At 44.7% G+C, this 25,502-nt stretch overlaps 3 protein-coding genes across 8 annotated transcripts in view; 1 reads left to right on the top strand and 2 right to left on the bottom strand.

The window, feature by feature from the left end:
* The window catches only part of LOC140514153 (dual oxidase 1-like), a 59,918-nt gene extending 56,136 nt beyond the window's left edge, over nucleotides 1-3,782 (bottom strand). Inside the window, exons 1-2 of one of the 2 annotated variants that reach the window (XM_072624240.1) lie at nucleotides 3,689-3,782; nucleotides 1,545-1,653 (exon numbers count right to left, since the gene is read on the bottom strand). In XM_072624240.1, coding sequence (XP_072480341.1) covers nucleotides 1,545-1,602 — 58 coding nt within the window. In that variant the 5' untranslated portion in view covers nucleotides 1,603-1,653; nucleotides 3,689-3,782. The remainder of the gene's footprint in view (nucleotides 1-1,544; nucleotides 1,654-3,688) is intronic. The other variant, XM_072624238.1, reaches the window with a different exon arrangement.
* A 52-nt stretch (nucleotides 3,783-3,834) lies between these two features.
* On the top strand, nucleotides 3,835-19,016 carry DUOXA1 (dual oxidase maturation factor 1). Of its 5 annotated transcripts, none has more exons than XM_072624242.1 (7): nucleotides 3,836-3,993; nucleotides 11,547-11,719; nucleotides 11,967-12,024; nucleotides 14,589-14,723; nucleotides 15,290-15,503; nucleotides 15,729-15,946; nucleotides 17,788-19,016. In XM_072624242.1, the coding sequence occupies exons 1-7, from the start codon at nucleotides 3,858-3,860 to the stop codon at nucleotides 18,042-18,044; spliced, it is 1,191 nt and encodes a 396-aa protein (XP_072480343.1). In that variant the 5' UTR covers nucleotides 3,836-3,857; the 3' UTR covers nucleotides 18,045-19,016. The 5 variants fall into 5 exon arrangements, with proteins under 5 accessions (XP_072480346.1, XP_072480343.1, XP_072480344.1 ...); XM_072624243.1 differs by having other exon boundaries at nucleotides 11,550-11,719; XM_072624246.1 differs by having other exon boundaries at nucleotides 3,896-3,986.
* Nucleotides 18,335-25,499, bottom strand: DUOXA2 (dual oxidase maturation factor 2). The gene is made up of 7 exons (XM_072624248.1): nucleotides 25,272-25,499; nucleotides 24,725-24,942; nucleotides 22,876-22,933; nucleotides 22,399-22,533; nucleotides 21,829-22,042; nucleotides 20,782-20,996; nucleotides 18,335-20,420 (listed from the first exon to the last, which is right to left on the bottom strand). The coding sequence occupies exons 2-7, from the start codon at nucleotides 24,869-24,871 to the stop codon at nucleotides 20,218-20,220; spliced, it is 972 nt and encodes a 323-aa protein (XP_072480349.1). The 5' UTR covers nucleotides 24,872-24,942; nucleotides 25,272-25,499; the 3' UTR covers nucleotides 18,335-20,217.
* Nucleotides 25,500-25,502: the final 3 nt, after the last annotated feature.

Raw genomic sequence — 25,502 nt, forward strand, 5'->3', positions numbered from 1 at the left:
TATCTCTAGGCAGAATAAAATTCTAGAAGCAAAGAGAAGGAAGACACAAAGTCTTCAGGATGGAAAAGGAACAGAATAGGAGGGATAAAGAAGACAAATAGGTCATGCAATTGAAGCATCCTCAGGTTGACTAAAAGGGATAAGAACCTGGAACTCCAGAATACCTTCAACTCTGGCATCTTAGATAATGACCCTACTAGAATTTGTATGAATTTGTAGGGACAACAGCAGAGATGGGAACCTGTGGCCTTTTAGAATTTGATAGAATTCTGTCAAAAGGTCACACTTAAGGACCTAGAAGGCCACATGTGGTTCCCACTCCTGGACAAGAGTCATTCCTCTAATGGATAAGTAGTCAAAGAAGCCTCTTCATTGAATGGATGCATCTCACTCAAAGTGAGAATGTGATTAAGATCTCAGCCAGAAAGCACCAGGGTCTCACATTGCATCCTGGGCCATCTCCAGCCATCCTGATGAATATCAGGTCACTGGATCCAGATGGCTCAGGAGAAGAAAGTGAGGTTACTGACCTTGCACAGCCCTCCCTCACTCAAAACAAAGTCAACTACAAGTCATGTCATCATCTTCATGTCATGGTCCTCTTCAAGAACGAAGGACAAACCCAATACAAGTAGTCAAAGGATAGGAACAGGCAGTTATCAAAAGAGGAAATACAAGCTATCATAACCATGTGAAAAAAAATGTTCCCAATAAAAAATAATGAGAAATGAACATTAACACAGCCCTGAGATTCCACCTTAGAGCCAGAAGACTGACAAACATGACTAGAAGATAAATGTTGGAGAGGTTATGGAAAGATGGCCACACTAACGTACTGTTGGTAGAACTGTGAATTGGTCTAGCCATTCTGGAAAAGAATTTGGAATTATACTCAAAAAAGCCACTAAGCTATATATTTCCTTTTATCTATCTACTGCAAGTCATATATCCCAAGGATGTCAAAGAAAGAAAGAAATGTTCCATGTGTGTAAAAATATTTATAGTAGTGCTTTTTATAGTATCCAAAAAGTTGGAAACAAAGTGGATGTCTGTTGATTTGGAAATGGCTGCACGGACTTCAGTATATGAATTTAATGGAATATTTTTGGGCCCTGAGTAATAACAAATGTGAGAAACCGAGAGATAATTGGGAAGACATTTATAAATGGATATAGAGTAATGTAAACACAATAGAAGAATAATTTACATGATGCCCACAGTGAAGTAAAGCAAAAGAAAATTGAAAAGACTTCAAATTTCCAGTCAAATCAGTGACCAACTGTTACTTCCAAAGACTTGAAGGTCAAGTATACCTCCCTCTCTTGGTAAAAGAGGTGATGGGTAACAGGTATGAAATAAAGCATATGTTGTTTGACTGTATTTATTTGTCAAAAGAGAAGATTTTGGTGGGGAGGAGGAGAAAGTCATTGGAAAGTGATAGTAATGTTAAAAAATGAAAAGAATATTAGTAAAACATTTAAAAAAATAAACTCCTTAAAAGATGCTCAGTCCCCCACTTCTCTCCAGTTTAGTATGCTACTCACTTTCATGGTCCCGTGGACCAACGAGGAGTATCCATGTCAGTACCAACTTCCAGCTCATAATGCAGATTTACAACAAGGTCAAGGTCCTGGAAGATCCGACACTGGGCACCTTTGAAAGACAAGGGAACAGAGAAGATGGGAGGGCATAGACAATTCCAGAGCTTTCTAGATATGAGGGACTCCAAGGAAGTTGGAAATAAAGCTACCACAGCCATCATAAAACAATTGACAAAGTGTATTTCATTTACAGTTGGGATTAATTGAAAAACCCTTCACCTGACCTGTTCCCTTCATAGTAAGGTCAGGTGGAATCAGTCAGTCACTAAGCTTATGTCAAGTGCTTTGTGCTAAGGCTGAAGATATAAAGAAAGGCAAAAGACAGGATGTGCATGTGAGGAGCTCACATTCTAAAGAGGGTGACAATATGTAAAAAACTACGTGCAAACGATGTATAAGATACATGGGAAATAACCAACAGGGGGAAGGTACTAGAATTGAGAGAAAGCAAGGCAGGAAATCAAGGAATTTGGGTTCTAGTCCTAGCTGTTGCCATTAATTAGTTGGGTGACTTTAAAAAAGTCACTTTTCTATTGGAGTCTCAGTTTACTCACCTATCAAATGGAGTTAAAAATAATGCCTACCCTATCAACTTCTCAAGGGCGCTTGGAGGAGCAAATAAAAACGTGTGAAAACATTTTGAACAGTTAAATAGTGTTATACAGGTTAAGTGATGATGACCACAGTGATAACTAATAAATAGCACTTCCATCTGGAGATCCCTTAGATATCTCAAACTTGAAATGTCCAAAACATGGGCTCATTATATTTTCCCCCAAACCAATCCGTTCTTCCTTAACTTCCTTATTTCTGTCAAAGGCAATTAATTCCATCTGGTCAGTCACACAGGTTAACAAATTCAGCCACCGTTCTCACTTTTCTTTCCATTGCCTTCCAAATTTAATCAATCTAATGTGGATCCATAGATGTCCGTATTAAGTCAATTGCCAAGTCTCATCTATTTTACCTCCACAGAGAGCATCCTTCATATCAGTGTCCTCTCCACTTATAATGGCCCTACCCTATTTCAGTTCCTCATCATATCTTCCCTGGACTATTACAATAACCACCTTAGATTGCCAGTTTCTCTCCTTTCCAATCCACCTTCCACAGATGTGGTAGACCAATAGTACCAAGACACATAAATGGCCATCAAACTCCCCTACTCAATAATCTTCCAAAAATTCCATTATTAATAATCAACAGCCCTCAAATTATTTATTTATTTTTATTATCCCAATTGCTTCTAGGATAATTCTCAGCCTGGCACTCATCCTCCATAATGTGGCCCATGAAGAATTATCTGCTGGACAGTGGAGTCTGCTGGAGAGGGCATGTTACATTTCCCATCGAGTTCCCCATGTCCAAGATATCGTCCCTGCCTCCTGTACTCAAAAGGAAGTCCTCCCCATCCCAAGCTGCTCGATCCCTCAAGATTCTATAATGGGCTGGGTCTTCAATTAGGGTTGAGGTAGGAGATAATCACCCTCCCCAAGGTCCCTACAGGTTCCTAAAACAAAGGTTAGAGTCTGTGTAAGATGGTCAGGCAAAGTCTAGGGACCAAAGGGGAATGGTAATACCGTCTGGTGCCCATGGAACAGTTGACCCCAGGATGTTCTGATGGGAGTGGTCTGGGTTTAAGGTAGCTCCAACTGTAAGCTTCAGGGACCCCTCTTTGGGTCTAGAAATGCCATCTCTACAGGACAAAGCTACCAAGGTCCAAACCCAAGTCTCCAACATCCCCAGTCCCTCAAAATCTTAGGGGTGGAAAGAGGAAAGAATGTCAAGGAAGACATTTTTTCGGGTTTGGAGAAAAGGGGCTGTAGAATTGAAGGTAAAGGAAGAAGGCCGGTCTACGGGTCCCCTTTTTAACCCTGGACGACCTAGGAGGAGAGCGGAAATCCCTGCGCCTAGCAGAAAGGCGCTCCAGCGTCCGGAGCTGAAAGCCTCCCCTTCCCTTCCAGAAACGTAGCTAAACCGGCGTTTCTCATCCATCAATAGCCAGTCCCTTGGCGCTTGCTCCACGCAGTCAAATCCAGTTCACTCTCTCCCAGCTCCCCGGGGAAAGATCCCTCTCCTCATCTGACCTGCGAGCCACTCTCTTCCCCAGCCTCCAGAATGCAGCGTGACTCCAGCCGCCGTCGGCTTCCAGACTCGACTACCGGCTTGGGTTTGGAGCCGGGCTAGGGCGGAGTTGGGGGGAATAGGAGTGGAGGGCGCGGCCCCGACATCAGGGTGCGGTGGGGCGGGCACTAGATGAACCCCACTGGGAGGAGCAGTGCCGACTGGAGAGCAGTCGTGGGGCGCACAGAGGAACCCGTGAGACCGTTCTGGCTCCGGACTAGTATCGACGGCACAGGAGAGCTGGGTCTGAAGACGCATCAGGTTTGGGGTGAAGGAACGCAGCGGGTGGTGGGGAACCTTTAATAAATGAGGGAGGAATTCTCTCTGTGGAGGTTTCTCTGAGGGAAAAGGGTAGGAGCCCCTGGGGGAAAGGGGACCTGAGTGGGAAGGGATTATCCTGCCAAATAGTTTGTAGACTCTCCCCAGACCATATTTAGCCCAGTCAACCCACACTCTAGAAGCAGGGGAGATAAGGGAACCTTCTCCTCCTCCTCTGCACTGAGCAGGACAAAAGCCAACCAAAAACTGAGAAGTGATTTGTGTGATCTCTGAGCACTAGCCCCTGCCACACTCCACGGTGAGATTGTGTGTGATCTCCCCAGGAGGTCCCACAGATCTTGAGAGATAACACTTCTGCAGCCCACCTCGCGCCCTGAATCAGGGTGACTGGACAGAACATAGGGTTAGAGGGAGTGGGAGAACCGTGCTGGGTGATGTTGGGTGGAAGAAGATGATTCCAGAAAAGGGACACCGGGCTTGAGAACACCAGACGTGACCAAAGTTGGAGTCTGGGATCAGCTGGAGAGGGGTGGAGATGGAGGGCAGCTCTTCCCTCCTGGGCTCACACTCCACTTCACTGCAGCCCATCTTGTGGGTGATGATGGAAAGAGTCGAAGATTGTGGAGAGGGCCAAGGACCACGGACTTTTAAAATCTATCCCTAGTATTGATCAGTCTGGGAAATGGGGGAGAAGGATGGCTCTGGACCCCAATTCTTACATCTAAGTCTAAGTGGTGAGGGGAGGGAGAGAATGAGACAGAAAGAGGAGAGAGGGCCTGCTGGAACTGGAACAGTTATAGGTAGGGGAGTCTAGATGTAAGAGTGTCTCAGGGCATCTGGTACAACTATTTATGCACAATTTAGTATGAAGGGGAAAATCAGAAAGTCAGGGGACACACAATTGTAAGTTACTAGAGTGGGATGGGAGAGGGACCTTAAAGTCCTCAAAAAGTAGCAATGTCCCCAAATGGCTTCATTCAGGCCTTGATCTCACTATGGTATTTGCAGAAACTATTTGTCCTGAGCAGTGGATTCTGAAAAAGACAGTTGTGGGAGTTTAAATCATTTATTTATTTAAAAGAAATTAATGCTAACTGATGGAAACTGCTGTCTCTGGTGAAAGAGAATTTTTGTAAGGGAGCTGACCTGCTAGTCTGGTTTAGAAATGGGTGGAGTTCAAGCTAGCTGAAAAGGGAAGGGAAGGGAAAGAAAAGGGAGAGGCACGAGGAACACAGTAAAGAGACCTGTCAAGAGATCACCCAGGCTGGAACAGGCTCCCACATCTTTAGTTGTCTTGGGCTCTTTTTCTTCTGGTTGCCCTCTGTCTCTTCTCAGGTTCCAAGATTCTCTCAGGGTTCTCTGAGTCATAAGATGGATGTCACTTGCTCAGTAGAGTTCTCCCTGATACTAATTTAATTACACAAATATTTATTAAACATATACTATGTGCAAGGCACTGTGCTGTCACCTAGGAGTCTAAGTCAATAACCTCTAAGATTTTTTTGATCTCTCACTGTTATCAGTTTAAAAAAATTTGGGGGCATATCACCCTAAAATATAATGTTCAAAAAGTCTTAGTGCAGTTTTACACTCCTATAATTTCAGATTTCACTAAGACTTTAGGAATATCCTGTATTTACCTACATATAAACGTGCACTATTGTGCACTTACACTATGCAACCCAAAACAAAACAGGAGAGAGTGTTCTCTTACTCCCAGGTAACTACTTCAGAGAGCAGAGTCTGCCCTTTGAGAGTTACCTGACCTCCAAAACATGAAGACGATCTAGGAGGCACAGAGTGGATATGTTGGGAGGGGTGGGGAGAGGAATTTTCCTATGGCTTGTGTAACTCTGGCTAGAGGGACCTGGGTAATTAAGAGTATAACTGCCCTGGAGGGCAGTAGAGGAGAGGTGGGGGGGAGGGGTGAAAAGGAGGGAGGTGAGAGAGTGTTGAGAAATAATATATAAAGGATAGTGATGTTGGGATGGAGATAAGCCCCCAAATTGGCTATGACAGGGAAGCTGGGATTCAGCCCACATTCCCACTCTCCAGGTGGTTAAACACACCTTTTTGGGTCATGCTATGGCTTCCCATTTGGAGACCCCTACTCTAGGTCACTGTGTTGGGCATTGATTCCCGTTTCTAGGAAGCATTTTGGTACTGGTCTTAGAATCACCAAGACCTAGATTTGAATCCCATACCCCAAAATTACCACTTATGTAACTTTGGGCAATTGTGTCACTTTAACTCTCTGGGCCTCAGTTTCCTATTCTGTGAAATGAAAGAGTTGGTCTCTAAGGGTTTTCCTAGATTCAGGATAGGGTCTGGACCAGTGATTTAATTTGGGTAGGGAACTCCCAGGTGAGGAAAAGCCCCTACCAATAGAGGACAGCACCTTCTCTGCAATTTGCAGTCTCAGACTTGCTTAGACTAAATCTCTGAGCACTAAGGTGAAATGACTTGCTCAGGGTCATACAACCAGAATATGAATCAGACTCAAACTCCGATGCTTCTAGTTTATGAAGCCAGCTCTCTAGCCATTACACCATCTTCCCTTCAAGCATGTGTGTGTGCATGTGTGTGTATTCATTGTATTTTGGTGTAGAGAAGGAAAAACAAAATAATTTCATATGATTTAAGAATTTTTCAGAAGTAACTATTTTTTCTAAGGAAAATAAAGCCAAGAATATTCAGTCCAATTGAATGAATGTTCATTAAGCTTGGGCACTAGGGAATTACAAGATAAGCTACATTCCCTGTCCTCCAGGAGTTTATCTTGTAAGTGGGCATACAAAGCACACCAACTCTGCTTTCTGATCGAAACCTAACAGAAATCTTCCCCTAGCTTGACTTGGTGGGTATGGCTTAATTCTGTTCCCTCTCTCCATCCTTATCTCCAAAATTCTTCTCCCCAACATTCTTTTTAATCTTTAGATTGCTTCATCTTGAATTTCCTTCCCCCTACAGAGGGTCTGTAGTAGAGAGAGGCCTCTAGCCAGGAGAGAAAAGAATAGGCATTTAATAAACACCTACTATGTGCCAGGTACTGTGCTTTGTTGTATTGTGTTTGTCCTTCGTTCTCGAAGAGGACCATGACATCAAGAGGATGACATGACTTGCTGTTGACTTTCATTTGAGTGAAGGAGGGCTGTGCAAGGTCACCAGCCTCACTTTCTTCTCCTGAGTCACTGGTACCATGCTAAGCACTTTATAATACAGTATTATCTCATTTTCTCTTCCCAGCAAGCCTGGGAGGTAAATTCTATCATTATCTCAATTTTACGGTTGAAGAAACTGAGACAAAAGAAGTTAAGTTGACTTGCCCAGTATTGGGAAGCTAGTAAGTATCTGAGGCTGGATTTAACTCAATACTTCCAGACTCCTGGCCTAGCTGCCCTGTGGCAACCCTAGATGACGAGAGGACAGGTTAGAATAAGAAACTGATTAGTGTGCCACTCGTTGTTGGAGGAACAAACTATCTCATTTCTATCTTTACCTACATTTTGTCTGTTCAGAGCAACCTACAAAGGAACATTCCCTGAGCAGTTGCAGAATATCAGGGCTGGAAGGGACCTTGGAAATCATCTTAAGTCCAAGTCTTTCATTTTACAGATGAGAAAACTGAGGCTGAGTGAGATGAAGTGATTTCTCCAAGGTCAAACAGCTAGTAAGTGGCACTGATAAGGCTTGACCTTGAGTACTTTCGATAAGGGGTCATCCTTCCCCCACAGAGACAGCCCCTCTCCCATCCACTCCTCCTAAAACTTCAAGAATTAAGAGAAAGAACCCAAGGCTATCCTACATCCTTTGTTGTGGTTGTTCAGTTGTACTCAACTCTTTATGACCCCATTTGGGGGTTTTCTTGGCAAAGATACTGGAGTGGTTTGTTATTTCCTTCTCCAGTTCATTTTACAGATAAGGAAATTGAGGCAAACAGGATCAGATGACTTGCCCAGGGTCACACAGCTAGTAAAAGTCTGAGGCCAGATGAATCTCTTCCTGATTCTAAGCTCAGTGCTCTATCCCCTGTACCACCTAGCCTATGTCATTTTTAAGATTAATCTTATTTAAGATTACCATCCTGAATCACACTAAGTACTCACACTTGAACTCATCTGATATTCTAAACCATAACTATTCCCTTACCTGAACTATTCCCCATCTGTAATAATTGTAACAGACATTAGTAGTACACTTAATTGACTGTGTGTCCTGGATTCTTGAATTGGGAGGAGACTCCTAGGCACTTCTGCATCTCTTTGTGTAGTAGAAACTTAGCATTTTAGGGAGGAGAGAGTCCCCCTGGTGGACTTCTAGTTCAAAGTCGTTTTCGTCCGTCGTTGCCAAAGAAGACTATGCCATTCTAGTTAGTGATAACACAAAGGAGGACCCCAGAATTCCAAGAGAGATTGGCACTCCCAAATTGATTTGGTTAGCTGTCTAATCAATCCCAGTTTTGTCACAGTCTCTTGTCACTGTTTCCATATTTGTCCATATCTGTATAAACATGGGTTCTCTATTTGTGTCTTTATATGTTTTCCTGTCTGTTCTTTGTATAAATGATTGTCTTTTTCAGGTTTTGTGTCTTTCCCTCTGTTAATATCTGGGTTTTTAAAAATCATTTTATTTTTTCAATTAACTAGCATTTATTTTCTCTCCCTCCCACCAACCCTTACTCAAAGAAAAGGAAAGGAAAGGAAAACCCTTCTAGCAAATATACGTAGACAAGCAAAACAAATTCTCGTATTAACATCTGTCTGTAAATGGGTGCCCTATTCTTCATCTTGAATCTCTTACTTGTCTGTCAGGAGGTGGGCAGTATAGATGTGCATCAGTCCTTTGTGATCAGGACTGGCCATTACATTGATCAGAGATCTTAAGTCTTTTGAATGTCTGTATCTTTGTGTGTGTATGTATCGGTCTGGATCCCTGCATGTGTCTCTGAGGACGTGTTTGTGTATTTTTCCTAATCTTTGTGATGAGTCTAGGGAGAGGATTGATAAATTGAATTTAGATTGGTGCAGCTGAGATTAAGAGACAACAGTGAAACCTTTTCTTCGAAACCAGAAAGGAAAGCCAAGAGTGGGCAGAGAGAAGGAAAAAAAAGGATCTAAAACAGATGAACTGCTGCAGTCTGAATGCAGGTTGAAGAATACTATTTTCACTTAATTTTTTTTCGTGTTTTTCCCCTCTTTCGTCTTTGTCATCTTTCACAACAGGATTAATTTCACATGATTGAATATATATAACCTATCTCAAATTGCTTACTGTCTCAGAAGGGAGGTAAGGGAGGATGGAAGAAAATTTAGAGCTTAAATTTTAAAAAAAATGAATGTTAAGAGGAGTAGCTAGGTAGTACAGTGGATACAGCACCAGCCCTAGAGTCAGAAGGACCTCAGTTCAAATCCAGCCTCAGATACTTACTAGCTGCGTGACCCTGGATAAGTCACTTAACTAAAAAAAATGTTTAAATTGTCTTTATTGGAGAAAAGCAAAAAATATTATTTAAAAAATAGGCCCCTTGACTGAATTCAAACCTCATAGAACAAATATAGAACAAATCTCCTTAATAAAAGAATTTGTTCTGTAAAACTTGGGCGCCATCAGAAGGTTTCACCCAAGGACCTAGAATGCCATCCGTGGCCTTGGGACCACAGCTTCCCTACCCATGGTTTGGGAAAAGGTAAAAAGAATAATTATCTTACACAAGTGAGGTATGAGAGGAAGAACTGATGCAGAGGAGTTAGCTGGTAGTTCTGGAACCCTATTCTCAAAGGGAATGGGTTAAAGAGGTAACAATACATGTAAATCTACATTCAGAAATAAGTAAAAGGTTAAGGGGAGGGGGAGGGGAGAGGATAAAGGAGGGATCTTTGGTGGAGGGGGAGGAGGTTAAGTAATAGGAGGGCAAGGTAGCCTCGTGGCTGAAGGTTCACCACCCCTGCCAGGCTGTTAATTCCAGTTTTATTGATGTCTGGAAGCAGAGCTAGCCATCTCTGGAACAGCTGTAGAAGAGGGCACAGGTAAGATTTCAGGAAAAAACAAACTCCAGCACCAAGAATGGAAGAGGAAGGCCAGTTACCATTGCTTTGGGTAGGGCAGAAAGAAAATAGAGTCCTTGCATCAAAGACGAGGTGAGGAGATATTGGAGAGATCTGGCCTTCATCAGGATAATTAGTCAGATGGCCCTGGGTCTGGTTATCAGGAACATCTGACATATGAGTGATGTAAAGATTAGAGCCTTATCTGTGATTTCAGCAGCCTAAGGAGACTCATGACAGAGTAGATGAGTTACTGCACTGAAAAGTTAGGGACTTTGGCTAGGGACATAGAACAAGCTAGAAGGAGCTAGCTGGTGAGGTGGGAAAGTCATGAAGACTTGACTTTCAGTCCTGCCCCAGACACAAAATAGTTGCGTGATCCCAATCATTTAGCCTCTCTCAGCCTCAGTTTCCTGCTTCTTGTGAACATCAAATGAGAAAACAGATATAAAATGCCTTCCCAACCTTAAAGTGCTGTATGAATGTTAGGCATTGTTACAACTATTATTAAAAGCCTGAGGTTCATATCCCACCTCAGTTACTCATAAGCTATGTGTTCCCTGGAAAGAAACTTAACCTCTCTGAACTTCAGTGTCCTCCTTTGCAAAATGGTAATATTAATGTAACTTACCTTACACGATTCCTGTGAAAATCGATTTCAGTAGTGTATATAAAGTGCTTTGAAGTCCTTAAAATGTGATACAAATATTCACTAGTAGTAGTAGCTGTTATAGTGGTAGTAGTGGTAGTGGGTGGTCATAGTGGCAGTGGTGGTGATGGTGGTGGTGATGTGGTAGTAGTGATAATGGTGGTAGTAGTAATGGAAGTAGTAGTAGAAGTAATGATGGTGATGGCGGTGGTGGTAGTAGGAGGAGGAGGAGGAGCAGTGGTGGTAGACATAGTAGCAGTGGTGGTAATGGTGGTAGCAGTAGCAGTAGCAGCAGCAACAATAGTAGTAGTACTAGTACTAGCAGTAAGGGCAGGATACACATCCTAGCCTTCTTGATTTAAACCCAGCACCCTCTCCACTACACCGTGTTGCCTGTAAAAAGAGTGCATTTTTTTCTTTTCTGTGCTCTTTTTTCACCTTCATAAGCACTGTTTTTTTCATCAACATTATCTATGTAGGCTGGGCAGGAAGAACCTAAAAGGGGTTTGGGAGTATGTCCTGAGATCACAGCCTGAAATTCATAGATAAGTCTACAGACTCTCTGGTGGTAGTAGCACTGATTTGGGGAACCTGAGGGTTATCCTATAGACAATAAGGAGCCACTAAAAGTTTCATAACCCACTTCTTCATAATCCACGGAGGATTATGAAGAAATACACTGGAAGATGGGAACAATGGGGAGACAGTGGGAGGACAAGGAGAACAATGACCCCTTAAATGCTGATTTCATCACCAGTGGGAAGAAGAAATGACCTAGTGCTGGTGGGATGGGGATGAGGAATATAAGCTCTGGCTGGGACACTAATCTACAACCTTGTACTATCATAGCAGCCTACCTCCTAACCGGCATCAAGATGTCTACCTTTGGACACACATTCCCCTTTTATGCTGGCCCCAAACCTACCTTCCCCATGGATACCACCTCAGCAGTCATTATCACAGTCTTCTTAACTGTACTGGTCACTTTCATCGGAATCCTGCCTGGTATCCGAGGCAAGATGGTAAGAGAGATGCTCCAGCCCTGAAATAACCCAGCCTGAAGAAACCTTTACCCCAAGAAAACTCTGGTCTCCAGTCCCAAATCTAACCCACACCTTAGAGAAATCCCAGCCTAACTAAAACGACTGTAATCCCACCTCTAAGGAGACCCCACAACTCTAGAGATACCCAGAGACCTTGAATATTGTTTCAGGGGTGGGATAGAGAGGGAGGAAGAGTTCTGATCACTGAATTCAACTCATAATTCAGAGGCTGTTTTGGCTGCTTCGTGTGGTGACCAGCCTACTCATTGGAGCTGCCACCCTGGGTGAGTATGTACAGAGGAGAACCAAATGCCCATCCCTGAAAATGTGACCCTCTGTTGCGGTTTCATGATGTGCTATGGTGGAACCATCTCAGAGAATTCAGTCAGACCACTTCTAATCCAAGTATAGGTATTTATTGAGATTGATCCCTGTCATGAAGCAGACTAAGTTCCAAGAGGAACCAGCAACTTCAGAGAAAGCAACATGGATTTTTATAGGGCAAAGATGCAGTTACATAGCACAAATTATAAATATTAAAAGGTAGGAAGGGTTTGTTAAAGGATTAAGCAATAAGGGAGGGGTCCCAACCATAGTGAAACTGCACATACAATTACCCACAGTACATACAGAAAAACCCATTGGGGAGCTATGTATGTATGATAATGATATTATAATAAACCTCTTTACGTCATAAGTTCACCTAAAGGATAGCTTTTGCTATTACTTTCAAACTGCCTACTTAGGGAAATTCCCGTCTGTTGTTTTGGAGTCTACATCCTGCTTGGGCATCCTGATGGTGCTGCTTTCTGATTGGCTGAGTATTGTGATCCTGTCTGAGACTAAATGGATGTAGTTGTGGTTGAGTGCATGGACACTTCTGCTGTTTCTGTGAGAAATATGAGTTCATGGACACACCTGTTCTAGTGAGCAGTGAGGCATATATATGAAGAAGATAGGATATTGGAGGTGGGGAGTGGCTAGGTGGTGCAGTGAGCCTGCTGTTCAGTGGGGCCTATAAGGAAGAATATTGGGGCTGGGGGCAGCTTTATTAGGATTCCATCACCTCCATTTCGCTAGGTTTTCCCTACTCTCACCTTGTTCCCTTCACTGAAACACCAACTCTCCCTTGTGAGAAGCATCTGGGGAGCTAGATGTGTTGGCACATGCCTGCTGCCAAGGAAGTTGAAGCTGGTGAATCATTTGAGCTTGGGAAATTCTAATCTGCAGTGGGCAAAAGCCGATCCACTGTCCCAGTTAAGTCTGGAATCATTACGGTGATCTCTGGGGAGCAGGTGGTCACTCGATTACCTTAAGGTTAGCAACCAAGTCATGTGGGAAACAGAGCAGGTCAAAACTCCCTTACCTAACAATAGACTGCTCATCGACCACCCTGGGTGAGATAGTCTAAAATACACACACATAGAAACACACACAAGAATGTGTGTAGGGGTGTGGGTGTAAAGAAGAAGGAAGCAATAGCGAAAATTATTCTAAACTGGGAATTCAGAGACTTGGTTACTTGGTTTTAGATCTGCCACTAAACTAGTGGCATGACTTTGGGCAAGTCACTGCTTTCCCTTCTTCTGGGCCTTGGTTACATGCCTATAAAATGAGAGGACTGTACTAGATGTTTCTGAGGTCTTTTCAAGAAACAAACCGCAGAAGCCTATGAACCTATGACACTCCTTCCCTCTGCTTTCCTGTGCCAGTCACAATGCTAAGAAATTATTTTTTAAATTTTATGTCATTTGATCCTCACAATAACCCTGAGAAGTTGTTATTATCCCCATTTTACAGTTGAAGAAACTGGAGGGTAAGTGACTTGCTTAGGGTCACACAGCTAGAAAGGGCCTAAGGCTGGATCTGAATTCAGGTGTGCCTGACTCCAGGCCTAGAGCTTTATCCACTGCACCACCGCCTGCCTCTTGTTGTGACAAGTAGGATGCTAAACCCTGTTTGATAAACTCCCTGTGACCCCATTTGAGGTTTTCTTGGCAAAGACGCTGGAGTGGTTTGCCATTTCCTTCTCCAGTTCATTTTACAGATGAAGAAACTGAGGCAAACAAGGTTAAGTGATTTGCTCCAGGCCACACAGCTAGTCAGTCAGTGACTGAGGCTGGATTTGAATTCAAGAAGTTGCATCTTTCTGATTCCAAGTCCAGCGCTCTGCCCACTGCGCCATCTAGTAGCCTAGCGGTGGAATTACAAAGGGGCAAATTATACTGAGCATTTTCCATCAACATTTTTATGTAGTTGAAATCAAGTTAAAGTGAAAACTGAACCAAGAAGTCCTTGGAAGACAATGGCAATAAAAGTGGGGAAATGGCTGACTGAGTTGTCATGGTGACCTAGAAGGAGGAGGAATTTCCTCCTGCTGGGGAGGCTGAGGCTGAGGCTGTTTATTAATTAGGGCAGCTGGGTATCAAAGTGGTAAAATGTTAGACTTGAAGTCTGGAAGACCTTAATTCAAATCCAAACTCAGACACTTACTCTCTGTGGGACTCTGGGCAAGTCACTTCACTTCTGTCTGCCTCAGTTTTCTCATCTGTAAAATGAGGGTGATAATAGCGATGTTGTGAGTTTCAAATGAGAAAATATGTAAAACGTTTTGTAAATTTTAAAACACCATATAGATGTTAGTTATTATTAGTGATAATAATAATCTTTGTGATGATCTATTTTCCCCTTTCCATTTTGCTCCGGGCAGTGTCTCTCAAGCAAGCAGATGCAGACCCAGACAAGGGAGAGAGTAATGGAAAACTCTGAATCCAATGATCATATCCACCCTACCATGTCCCCATGACTCTCTTACCATCCCCCTTTCTTCCTCTACTCCTCTCTCCAGCCGTGAACTTCAGTGGGGAGTGGTCTGTGGGCCAGGTCAACACTAATACTACCTATAAGGCCTTCAGCCCCATGAGGATCAGTGCAGATGTAGGGTTGCAAATAGGTCTTCGAGGGATCAATATCACCCTTACAGGTAAAAAGACATGATTGGGTGAATCCTGGTGGGACTTCGTAGCTTTGGGAATGATGTGCCCTTGGGTCAGGGAAATTTGAGGGATTGGGGCCCTGGGTAGAGGAGGTTAGGAACACAGAATGGGTACAGTGGGGAAAACACTGGCTCTAGGGTCAGAGGACATGGACAGATTTTTGTCTTTGATGATATGACCTTAAGCAGGTCACTTAATCTCTGTCTCGTTAAGATGAAAAATTCAGACTAGAGGGCCCCTGAGATCTCTTGCTTTTCTTAATAGAGAATCCTGTGATTCCTGAGACATGATTTTTCTCTCAGCCATGGCCAAGGTTTTCTCGCTTGCTCCTTCCCATGACTCTATCTCCCCAATGTGCTGTCTTTTCTATTTGAATCTGTCCCTACTGAATTTTTAGGGCATGGAATATATGACACTCTTTGGCTCTCACAGGGGACATACACACACACACACACACACACACACACACACACACACACACACACCCTCTTTTGGTCCTGGTCCCTCTTGATCCGTGGACCTTGGCCTTTCTTCTCTTCTCTCTTTTTCCCAGGGATACCAGTACAGCAGCTGAATGAGACCATTGCCTACAATGAGCAGTTCAGATGGCACTTTGGACAGAATTATGCTGAGGAGTATATAGAAGCACTGGAGAAGGGGGTGCCTGACCCAGTGCTCTACTTGGCAGAGAAATTTACTCCAAACAGTCCTTGTGGCCTGTACCACCAATACCGCCTGGCTGGACACTATGCTTCTGCCACACTTTGGTGAGGATGGAGGGCTAGGGAGGGTAGCAAGATGACCTGCTTTAGACAATAATCTTTTAGTATTCTGGAAACCCTATAGGAAGGGGCTGGCATCCTGGGCACAGAGTCCAAGTGGTACTTAGCCCAAAGGTACAATGGAGGTGCACACTCAGACCCTGCCCCCCCCCCCAGAATCTCATGGGTATTATGGTCCCTTTCTCCTCACTTGAACTATGACCTTACCAGGGTGGCATTCCTCTGCTGGCTGTTATCAAATGTGCTGTTCTCCATGCCTGCATTAATTTATGGTGGACACATGCTCCTGGCCACAGGGGTCTTCCTCATTCTTTCACTAATCTTCTTCTCCATGGCCACCATGCTGACTCCAATGTGCCCACTCCACCTGGGCTCTGCCTCCCTGCACACTCAACATGGACCTGCCTTCTGGATCACACTGGCTATTGGTGAGGACCCTCCAGGGGGGACTTCAGAAAGAGGGGCTGAGGGAGTGAAAGGGAGGAATGGGGTGGCCTTTCCCAGTGAGAAGGGGACTCCTGTCTATGAGATTTCCCTTCTTCAGCACACCAGAGGATTGGACCTTCAGAGTAGCTGCAGTGGGCTTTATTCTTACCTCTGGTGTGTTTACCCATTGTCAGGATGGCTTCTCCATTTCATGTAGTAATGGCTATATTGTGATGATGTCTCCCACCCTAGGCACAGCTAGGTGATACATTAGATACAGTTCTGGATTTGAGGTCCATAAGACCTGAGTTCAGATCCTACCTCAGACATTTACTAGCAATAGGGTCGTGAAGAGTCAGTCACAATGGAAACAAATTAACAATAACAAAAAACCCTTAACCTCCCTCTTTCTTCGTCTGTAAAATGGGGATAATAATAAAATATTAATGTAATTAATATAATACACAATTAACATATAACATTAACACAAGTTTAATATAACATCTACTATACTGATATCATATATTAATACATTGATAAAAAATATTAATAAAATTAATAAATAATATATTTCCCCTATTTCATTGTGAGAATAAAATGATATAACATATATATAGTGCAATATAAGTGCTAATTATAAATTACGTAATATAAATGCTAGCTAACATATATAAAGTGCTCTGCACATCTTAATGTGCAATATGTTAGCTATTATTCTTATTATCCCTTTATACACTCTTTGCCCCCACCTCTCTTTTGTGTTCCCCTGCTTGCACTCCTTCCCTCATCCCTTAACAATTCAATAAGCATTTATTTATCATTAACTATGTGTCAGGCACAATACTAAATGCTCATCCTCATTTAAATGGGGTGAAACAACGTATATACACAGACTGGTAGATACAAAGTATCTTAGAAAGGTATTAACAGCTCTTCCTGTAGGGGGCAGCACTAGAACTACACTCTGAAGCTTTTCTGAGAAGTACAGCATAGCGTCTTAGATACAGCACTGGAAGAGACCTCTGAGACCAAGGTGAGATCAGGGAGGTAGTAAGCGTCAGAGGCAGGATATGAATCTAGCTACAGAATTCGTCTGTCCAGACCAGTCACAGATCACTCAACCCTACTCACTCAAAGGGGCAGATATCTGTAATAAGTCTGGAAAGATAGCCTAGAATCCAAGTGTAAAAGGGCTTTGAATGCCAAATAGAAGAATCTGCATTTTTTGCTGAAGGGAATAGGGAACTCCTGAAAGTTTCTTGAATAGGAGAATGACATATCAAACCTGAAATTTAGAAACATTAATTTGGCACCCATGTGGAGGATAGATGAGAGATGAGAAACGGTAATCAGGAAGGCTATGAGGTGGGATTTGGAGAGGTAATGAATTGTTTGGGGCCTAGGACCAGGTTGAGATTGAGATGTTCATGGGCCATTCAGGTGGAGACATCTAGCAAGTAGTTGGTAATTCAGTACTGGAGCTCAGGATATGGAGGAAAACTAGGTAAATTGAAAGTCAATCTGTATACAGGTGATAATTGACCCTGCAAGATTTTATAGGATGACTCAGAGAGTATATATGGAAAGAAAATGGAGCCTAGGACAAAGCCGTGGGTTACCCCTATGCAAAGGATATGAGATCTGAATGTCAATCCCAGTGTATACTACCCCTCCCCTTGTTTCTGTCCTGTGTCATTTTCTCTCTCTTTCCTCAGTCCCACCTTACTGTATGTTGTTCCTCTTTCCCTTCCTATACCCTCCTTCCATATTGAATGTTGTCTGTGGTTCTTCTCTCCTCTACCCCCCACCCAGACTTCTTTGCCAACTCTCCTTTCCTCCTCAGGGCTGCTGTCTATTCTACTGGGCCTAGCTGTGATGGTAATGCACAGGATACAACCAGAGAAGCTGAAGATTTTCTTCAACCAAAGTGGGGTGGAGGAAATGGAAAAGTTAGCAGGTCCAGAGGAAGGGGAATTCCTGGGTCCACGATACAGGGCTTCAGTAGAGAGCCCCAGGGACCAAGATATAACTTTGTCAGAGGCTCCCAGTGAAGAGCCCCTTATGGAAGAGTCCCAGAGAGAGCCAGAGAGTTTCTTATAACATCCTATACCCCATTGAAATTAGGAGTTTAAAGAGGCTTGGAGAGGTCAGTGTCCTGTAGCCCTATCTCTCAGGGATTTCCAGTTGGCATATACTTTTGCCCTCCCAAATCGCTACCATTTGAGACTTCCTTTCTAGTTCTAAATCTCATCTAACTCTCAAAATCATGATTGCCACCCCCAAGTTTATGGCGGATATGTTCCCAAAAAGGCAGCATGGTATGAAAGAATGAACACTGGACATGGAGCCAAAGACCTGGATTCAGTCTCAGCTTGAATCTACGACATTAATTCAGTTCAAAACAACAAGCATTTATTATACGCCAAGCACAATGCAAGGAACTGTATACAAAGGACCAAAACAAAAACAAAAAAGTGACCTTAGACAAGTCATTTCATCCCTTTGGGACTCAGTTTCCACATCTTTAAAATGAGGAGACGAAAAGAATGGACTGGATCAGTGATTGCTAACCTATGGGTCCTTGAATACATAAGGCTACCAAATAATGACATTTTGGACTTTACCTTTAACAAAATACCAGGTGTTTTGGAGTTTTTAATGTTTTTATGTTAAAGAGAAGTCCTGTGATCCTCGTGCTTTAAAAGATTGGGAATCACTGGTCTAGGTGAACTGGGTGAAGATCCTTTCCAGGTCTACATTCTAATGTCTAATCCTTGCTGTTGGAGTCTGAGCGGTGACTTTGGAAGACGGCAGGTGGGGGCAGAGGCTAAAAGCCTTCTGCAGAACAATCAAGTCACTTTACCGCCTTCTGCCTCAGTTTCTTCCTATGTAAAATAGGGAAGTTGTGCTAGCTGCCTTTCCAGGTCCCTTTTAGTTTTATCCTATGATCCCTCTCACTAGATACCAGATCAAAGGTGCAGGCAATTTGAGTCCTCATTTCAAACTTGTCAGCCTGTTTCATTTGTTTTGTAACTCCCTTTTCTCTTTGAAGATGCCCAGACTTCATTTTAATTTGCTTTCATATGGTTCCGTGTGTTGGAGGGAGGGGGTTACACAGCTTGGTTTATTTGGCTATACTTCACTAAGTGAAACATTCCACTGGGAAAACACTATCTTCCCCTTCACCTCCAGTTTCGCCATTTATGTCATCTTCCTGTTTATTACCCCTTACTTCCACCACCACATACACTTGAGAACCAGCAAGGCTTTAGTGCAAATATTGAGCTGAAAGACAGGAGACCAGTGGTCTAAAGGTTGGCTCCGAAATTCAACGATGATTCTGTCAACTGACCTAATCCCGCAGATCTAGTTAGAAACTGGGTGAGGAGTTAGAGTGCCAATAAATGTGGACATTTCTCTGCTCTCCACCCTCCAACTCAGTAACTAAGTCGGGGTAGGCTGAAGGGGACTCATGACTGGCACTCCCGAAGAAACCCAGAGGACCCAGCCTGTGGGTTGGTGGTCCATAGAGTCGCATCTGTTGGGGGAATGGGAAGTGAACTTCCTGGGATAGAATCAATCGTGATTACCCTGAAGGACCCCTTCCCGGGCTATTTTCACTGCAAAGAAAGCAGCTGCATGTGGTGCAGCAGAACCCTAGAACGAAAAGACGAGGTCACTGAGGACTAACCCATAAGCCACAGGGTATCAGAGGCATTTACTGCCTCTGTTACTCATCGGATAGCAGAATGGCTCGCAGTCCTAGCCAGTCTGTCCTTGGCTCCGCCTCTCCGTGCCCCCACAAGGGGGAAGTACCAGTATCAAAGAGTCCTTCCCGGGGCAGGATTGTTGCACTCAGGTCATTGAACTGCCCTGCTAGAGTCAGGGATCGCAGGGAGGCTGGGATGATTCAGAAAGAGGTTGCATTATAAGGTCCCCTTCGTGAGGTTAGGGAAACATGGCCAAACTATCCCCAGAATAAGGAGCTATAAAAGGATGGAGGATTTTAGACGGCAAAGGCACTCTGCACTCCCAGAACCCATACAGGCTGCAAAAATCAATGGAAAGTTCTTCTTTTCCCCAATAAAAAAATAGTCTTTATTTACAACCGCTGCCTAACAGGCCCTGCTCATAGAAGGGTTAGCTGCGATTCGCTGCTCACTCTCCGGCCAGCGGAGAATGGAGAGGTGAGGTCCATGGAGCCACTTCTATCCTAAACGGGTCCCAGGAACCCTCACGATCTGGGAACAAAAGTCCGGGCTATGAAGGCTCTCTACAAGCGAAGAGACAGTTGTATGTCTGGGGTCGCCGGTTGGCATTCCCGGGGCAGGTGAAGCGGATTCCTGTAGAACTGGGGCGTCATGCTTTTCGTTTGAACTACCTGGTCATCACTCAGGTCCAGAAAAATGCGAAGAGCTCTGGGATGTCTGTAGTGTAGATACACCACCATTCCTCCTAGGAGCAGGCATAGGAAACCTGCAACAGGTTGAGGAAGGAAAGAGGGTGTTAAGCAGCCCGTGTCTAGAGCCTGGCTCTAGGACCCTAGACTGCACCTGGCCTGACCCTCACGCTTATTCCTTTTTTGTTTCAAACTTTTATTTTAATTTATTTTCATTGAAGAAGTATCTATTTTATATCCCCTCACCTCCTTCTCCCCATTAAAAAATAAAACCAAACCTTTATAACAAATAAGAACAAACCCCCACCCCCCATTTATTCTTTTCCCTTCACTGCTGCCACCTATCCCTCCAACCTCCCAACCTCTGTGTAATGCTCAGAAGTCCATTTTTCTGTCCCACATCCCATCGGGTTGGCCAGGCTTACACCTTTCTCTCACCTGTGGCCACCGTGGTCCAGAAGGCAGCCCCATAGTAGAGGGTGAGGAATTCTGAGCCTAAGCGAATCCGGCATAGGGGCACAGTGGAGATGGTAAGGAAGGAGAAGATGGAGAAGAATACAAAGGCTCCCGCGATCAGCAGCGAGAACCCTCCGTAAAGTGGGGCGGGCATGGAGAGCAGCGCGTTGGAAAGCAGCCAGAAACAAAATGCCACCCTGCAGAGGAATGGAGGAGAAAAGTCACTACAGCCCGAAAACAGGCTTGGAGGTGAGGGAGTACGGGTCGGGGAAATCCCTAAAGAAACGCACTTCCCAGCGTAGCTTCGTGAACTGGCTGTGGGTCTTAGAGCAGGAAAAAATCTGGGTTCAAATCCGGCCTCTGGCAGTTACTAAGTTACAGAAACTTCGCTGAGTTTCAAGATTTTTTTTTTAATCTGTAAAATGAAGTGAGGGAATCGACTTCCTTTACTCATTACTCGAAATCTATCTCCTTCATACTGGATACTAGGAAAGAAATCATTCCGTCGGGAGTTCGTGGATCTCCTCCCCCTCACTCCCCTAACAACTTTTCATCCACCCGCCCCCCAGCATCGCCTACATTCAAAGATATAAGAGGAGGAGGAGGAGAGAGATCCTCTAAGAAACTTCCTAGACAGACCCTTCCCCCATTGCCTTCTACCCTTCAGTCGGGCGATCGAAAACTAATTACTGACTAAACTTGGAAGCGCTCCCGTAATCCTTTTGGCCAAAAACAGGAGACGTGGCTCCTGCGGGTGCTGGGACTGAGAGTGGGAGGTATGAAGGTCCCCAGGATATGGATAGATGGAATGAGGCTCCCAGTTTAGGGAAGGACTACAGCCCTGCGGGTGGTTGACGTCAGCCACAGCCAAAAGTAGGAGCCATCAAGACCTGTTGACCCTGGGGTGGCAGGAGTTCCCAGCTTTCGTTATTGGTTTCCCTGAGCTGCAGAGCCGGTCAGGCCGGTCGAGCCCGGAGTGAGACCCCACCTCCTCGCGGTGGACTCCCCCAAGTCCACTCCTGCGCTCACCAGAGTGTAGCCGAAGCGTAGTGTCCAGCCAGCCGGTACTGGTGATGCACACCGCAGGGACTGGCCGGGGTGAATTTCTCCGCTAGGTAGAGCACAGGGTTAGGTAGCCCCTTCAGCAGCGCCTTGTCGTACTCCTCAGCATAATTATCTCCAAACCTCCAGCTGAACTTCTCGTTATAGTCGATAGTCTCGTTCAGCTGGTGCACTGGGGTCCCTGGAGGAGGGTGCATAGCTGGTATCAGCGAAGGTCTGGCCAAGTCTGGCTGCATGCGTGATCGTGGGGGTCTGCTCTGTGTGCAACGGGAGCAGTTTCAGAGTACATCAAAATGGTCGCAGAAGGCGAGACATGAGGCTTGGCCAGTGCAGAGAAAGAGGGAAGCAGATGCTTGGGGACCTTAAGTCCTCACTCCGTAGTCTTAGTTTGCCAAAATGTCCCAGACGTAGATAGAAACAGATCCTCCCACTGCCCCCAACCCTCCCTCTCAAGATATGTGCTAGAATAAGACACAGCGTCACCTCTAGAAAGCGGACAGGGGCCGGATAAAAGCATCCTCCCCTTCAGTCTCTTACCTGTGAGCGTGATGTTGACTCCTGCTAGTCCAATCTGCAGTCCGATATCTGCACTGACTTGGGCAGAGGTGAAAGCCTTGTAGGAAGTCTTAGTTTTTACTTGGCCCACGTACCAGTCCCCGCTGAAATGGACAGCTGAGAGGCGACAAGATGGTTTCGGGGGTTTTTTTGTTTGTTTTTGCCATAAGGAGGACGGGATGGTTTGAGGGAGGAGAGGCACAGTAGGGGAACATGGGGAGCATGGTGGTGAAGTGTAACACAGTGGAGTCATGCAGCATAGACATAAGAGCATGATGGGAAATAAAAGGGGGACTCACCCACTAATCTGGGAGAAACTAGAAATAAGGCAAAGACACTCAGAGAGAAAGGTGTAGTGGGTAGTATCCAGCAAGGGCCACTTCTTTAGCTCTTCTAGTCTGCTTTTCTAAGCTGCTCTCTCCCTATTCCCCCTCCCCCAGGAGGCAAACATTCACTCACCTACAATTTCCGTTCCAATAAACAGACTGAGGAGGATTCTAGTACACCAGAACCAGCGCTGCAAAGACAGAAAGGATCAGTAATGATGACAATAAAATTTTCATCCTCCAATACCTAAGAGCCTTCCGACCCCCATTATTTGCTCTGATTCACAGCCAAGAGGACATAACTAGCTCCTTAATAAACCTTTCCTGGTACCTCACACCATTTGGAACTAAACTCCAAACTACTGGAGATTGACTTGAGAGAAAATCTTGTCTTTGCCTTAGTTACCTTTGGTGTCCCTGCCAGAGGCAGACTACTAAGTTGTATTTGCTAGGGCCCTGACCCTACAAGGCATTTCTCGGGCACTCCTCACATCCCAGCCCTTGGGAGTCACAGATGAATGAACTTTTCTCCTTCACTCTCCTCTTTGCATTCCAACCCACATCTGACACTCCTGGTTCTGCCCTTTACTCTTCTGGTCACTGGTCCATGGGATTAGTTGATTCCTGGAGCAATATTAGAGAGGGGCAGACCTTCCCTGAAGGAGGAATGCTCAAAGACTCAGTTCCCAAGAGTGAATAGGGTCATGCTCACAGAGCCGGGTCCAATAACACCGACTTCCTTGCTGTCCTTCACAGGTATCATTCCCATTCTAGCATTTTCACCAGCTGCCCTCCCTGACTACAATGCTTTCCCTTCTCACCTCCGCCTCCTGGTTTCCCTGGCTTTCTGCAATTCCCACTCCTTCTTAATCTTAGTGACTTCTGAGAGTCTCTTCAGTTTTTCCTAAATATAGCTTGTTTGTACATAGTTGTATGTTGTCTCTCCCATGAGACTGTGAACTCCTTGAGAGCAGGGACTGGTTTTTTTTGTTTGTTTGTTTCTTTTGGTTTTGTTTTTTTACCTTTCTTAGTATCTCTAGCACTTAGCACAGCTCCTGGCACATAGTAGGTGCTTAACAAATGCTTTTTGACTGACTACCACATAGTGAATTCTCACAGGAATCCACACAGAATAACTGTCAAGATGAACTTGCTTCAACACATTTTTTTGAAACACAATTTAAATTCTGTGGGATTGTAGAAAGTAAAGATAAGGACTCGGATCCTCACAATTCCAAGACTGGTAGTTGCATTTATGAACCTTTAGAATGAAGACCTCATCCATATACATCACAAGAGCACATCAAGCTAGTTGAACATAACACCTCTACAAGCTTCCAGAAATACTAATAAAAGAAACTGTCCACTACACAACCGAAGCCATGTGTACTAATCCTGAAGTACTTCAGCTCTCTTGAATTTAGTACTCCACAGACTCATCTTCTAGAGCAGGGTAGATTATGAATGGTGAACCGGAGAGCAAAGGGATTTAAGCTGTCTCACTTGAATGGGGTAGGGAAAGAGAAATGGGTCCTGAATAATCCCTGAATAAACCTAAATAATTCTAGGTTGATGGGTGAGAGTCCCAGTCTCTAGGAGTTGCGATGAGCTAAGAGCATTCTGGTTCTGGAATCGCTGAACTCTGAGTGAGTCCCAGCTAAAAGTGTGAGAAGCTTTTCCAATAAGCAGGGTTCAGTACTTGGAGAAGGGATGCCCCCTGGTTCAGACCCAAATACTATCTCAGCCATTCCCGTCTGCTCTGTATGACAATGGTGACATTCAACATTCTCCCCTCTCCCCCACCCCATACCAGAAGAAGTCAACAAGTTCACCAATTTGGAGACTCCAAGGTCATTAAAAAACTGAATGGAGAGGGGTTGAAGATGGGTCATCACTCTCTTGGAGCTTTCAGACTCAGCCCCCAAATTCCTCCCTTTCCCTTACTCCATTGACCCCAATTTGACGCTGGACTCCAGCCTCACCGAGTGACCGCGGATTCCTGGAAGAATGAGTAGGAAACTGGCAGCCAAAGACAGGAATACCAGAATGACCACTAAGAGGGGAACGTTGAAGCCGGCGGCATGACGGAATTGGGGATAAAAAGGCAGTATGCCATTGAACAAGGTCATGTTGACTGTCACCGGAGGAAAGACCAAAGGGTCGGAGTGACCAGAGATCCACCTGTTCCGCAACCAGCAACCTGAGATCAGGAGAGAAGGAGATTTTTAAAGTCTGCACCTCTCCCCACCTCCTTTCTTACATCTTTCCCCAGCATATTCCCACCACGCCCCACCCTCTGGCTGCACGTGAGGGAACAGGGTCGGGTGAGAGATACCCCGAACACAGCAAGCTTGTCAGTCAGACACAAGACAGAGCCCCAGGGGTCCAGCTATCTCAGAGAGAGAAGGTGAGAACAGCCTCCACTGGCACTGGCCCCCATGACCTCCACTTCCCTGCCCCACACTGAGCGCCCTCAAAGTGATTTCTATGCTGGGGCATCTGAGGCCAGAGTCTGGGTCTCTCTCTCACCGGTGCTGTCCAGCTATTAGCTCTCTATCTTGATCTCGTCCGCTCCGTCTAGATTTTTTATTGCTCCGTTTAGGGCAACAGACCCTTTTATAGCAGTGAGGATCAAGTGAGTCCGGATTTTTCCTCCTGGGGTCCAGGACTGGAGGTGGGGAAAGGGGGTTATGCAAATGAAGGGCGGGGTGGTAGGTCAACTAGTCAAACCTCCGGGTGTGACTTTATGCAAATCAGAGG

Source organism: Notamacropus eugenii, chromosome 7, assembly GCF_028372415.1.
Source record: "Notamacropus eugenii isolate mMacEug1 chromosome 7, mMacEug1.pri_v2, whole genome shotgun sequence".
In the NCBI taxonomy this organism is placed as follows: Eukaryota; Metazoa; Chordata; class Mammalia; order Diprotodontia; family Macropodidae; genus Notamacropus; species Notamacropus eugenii.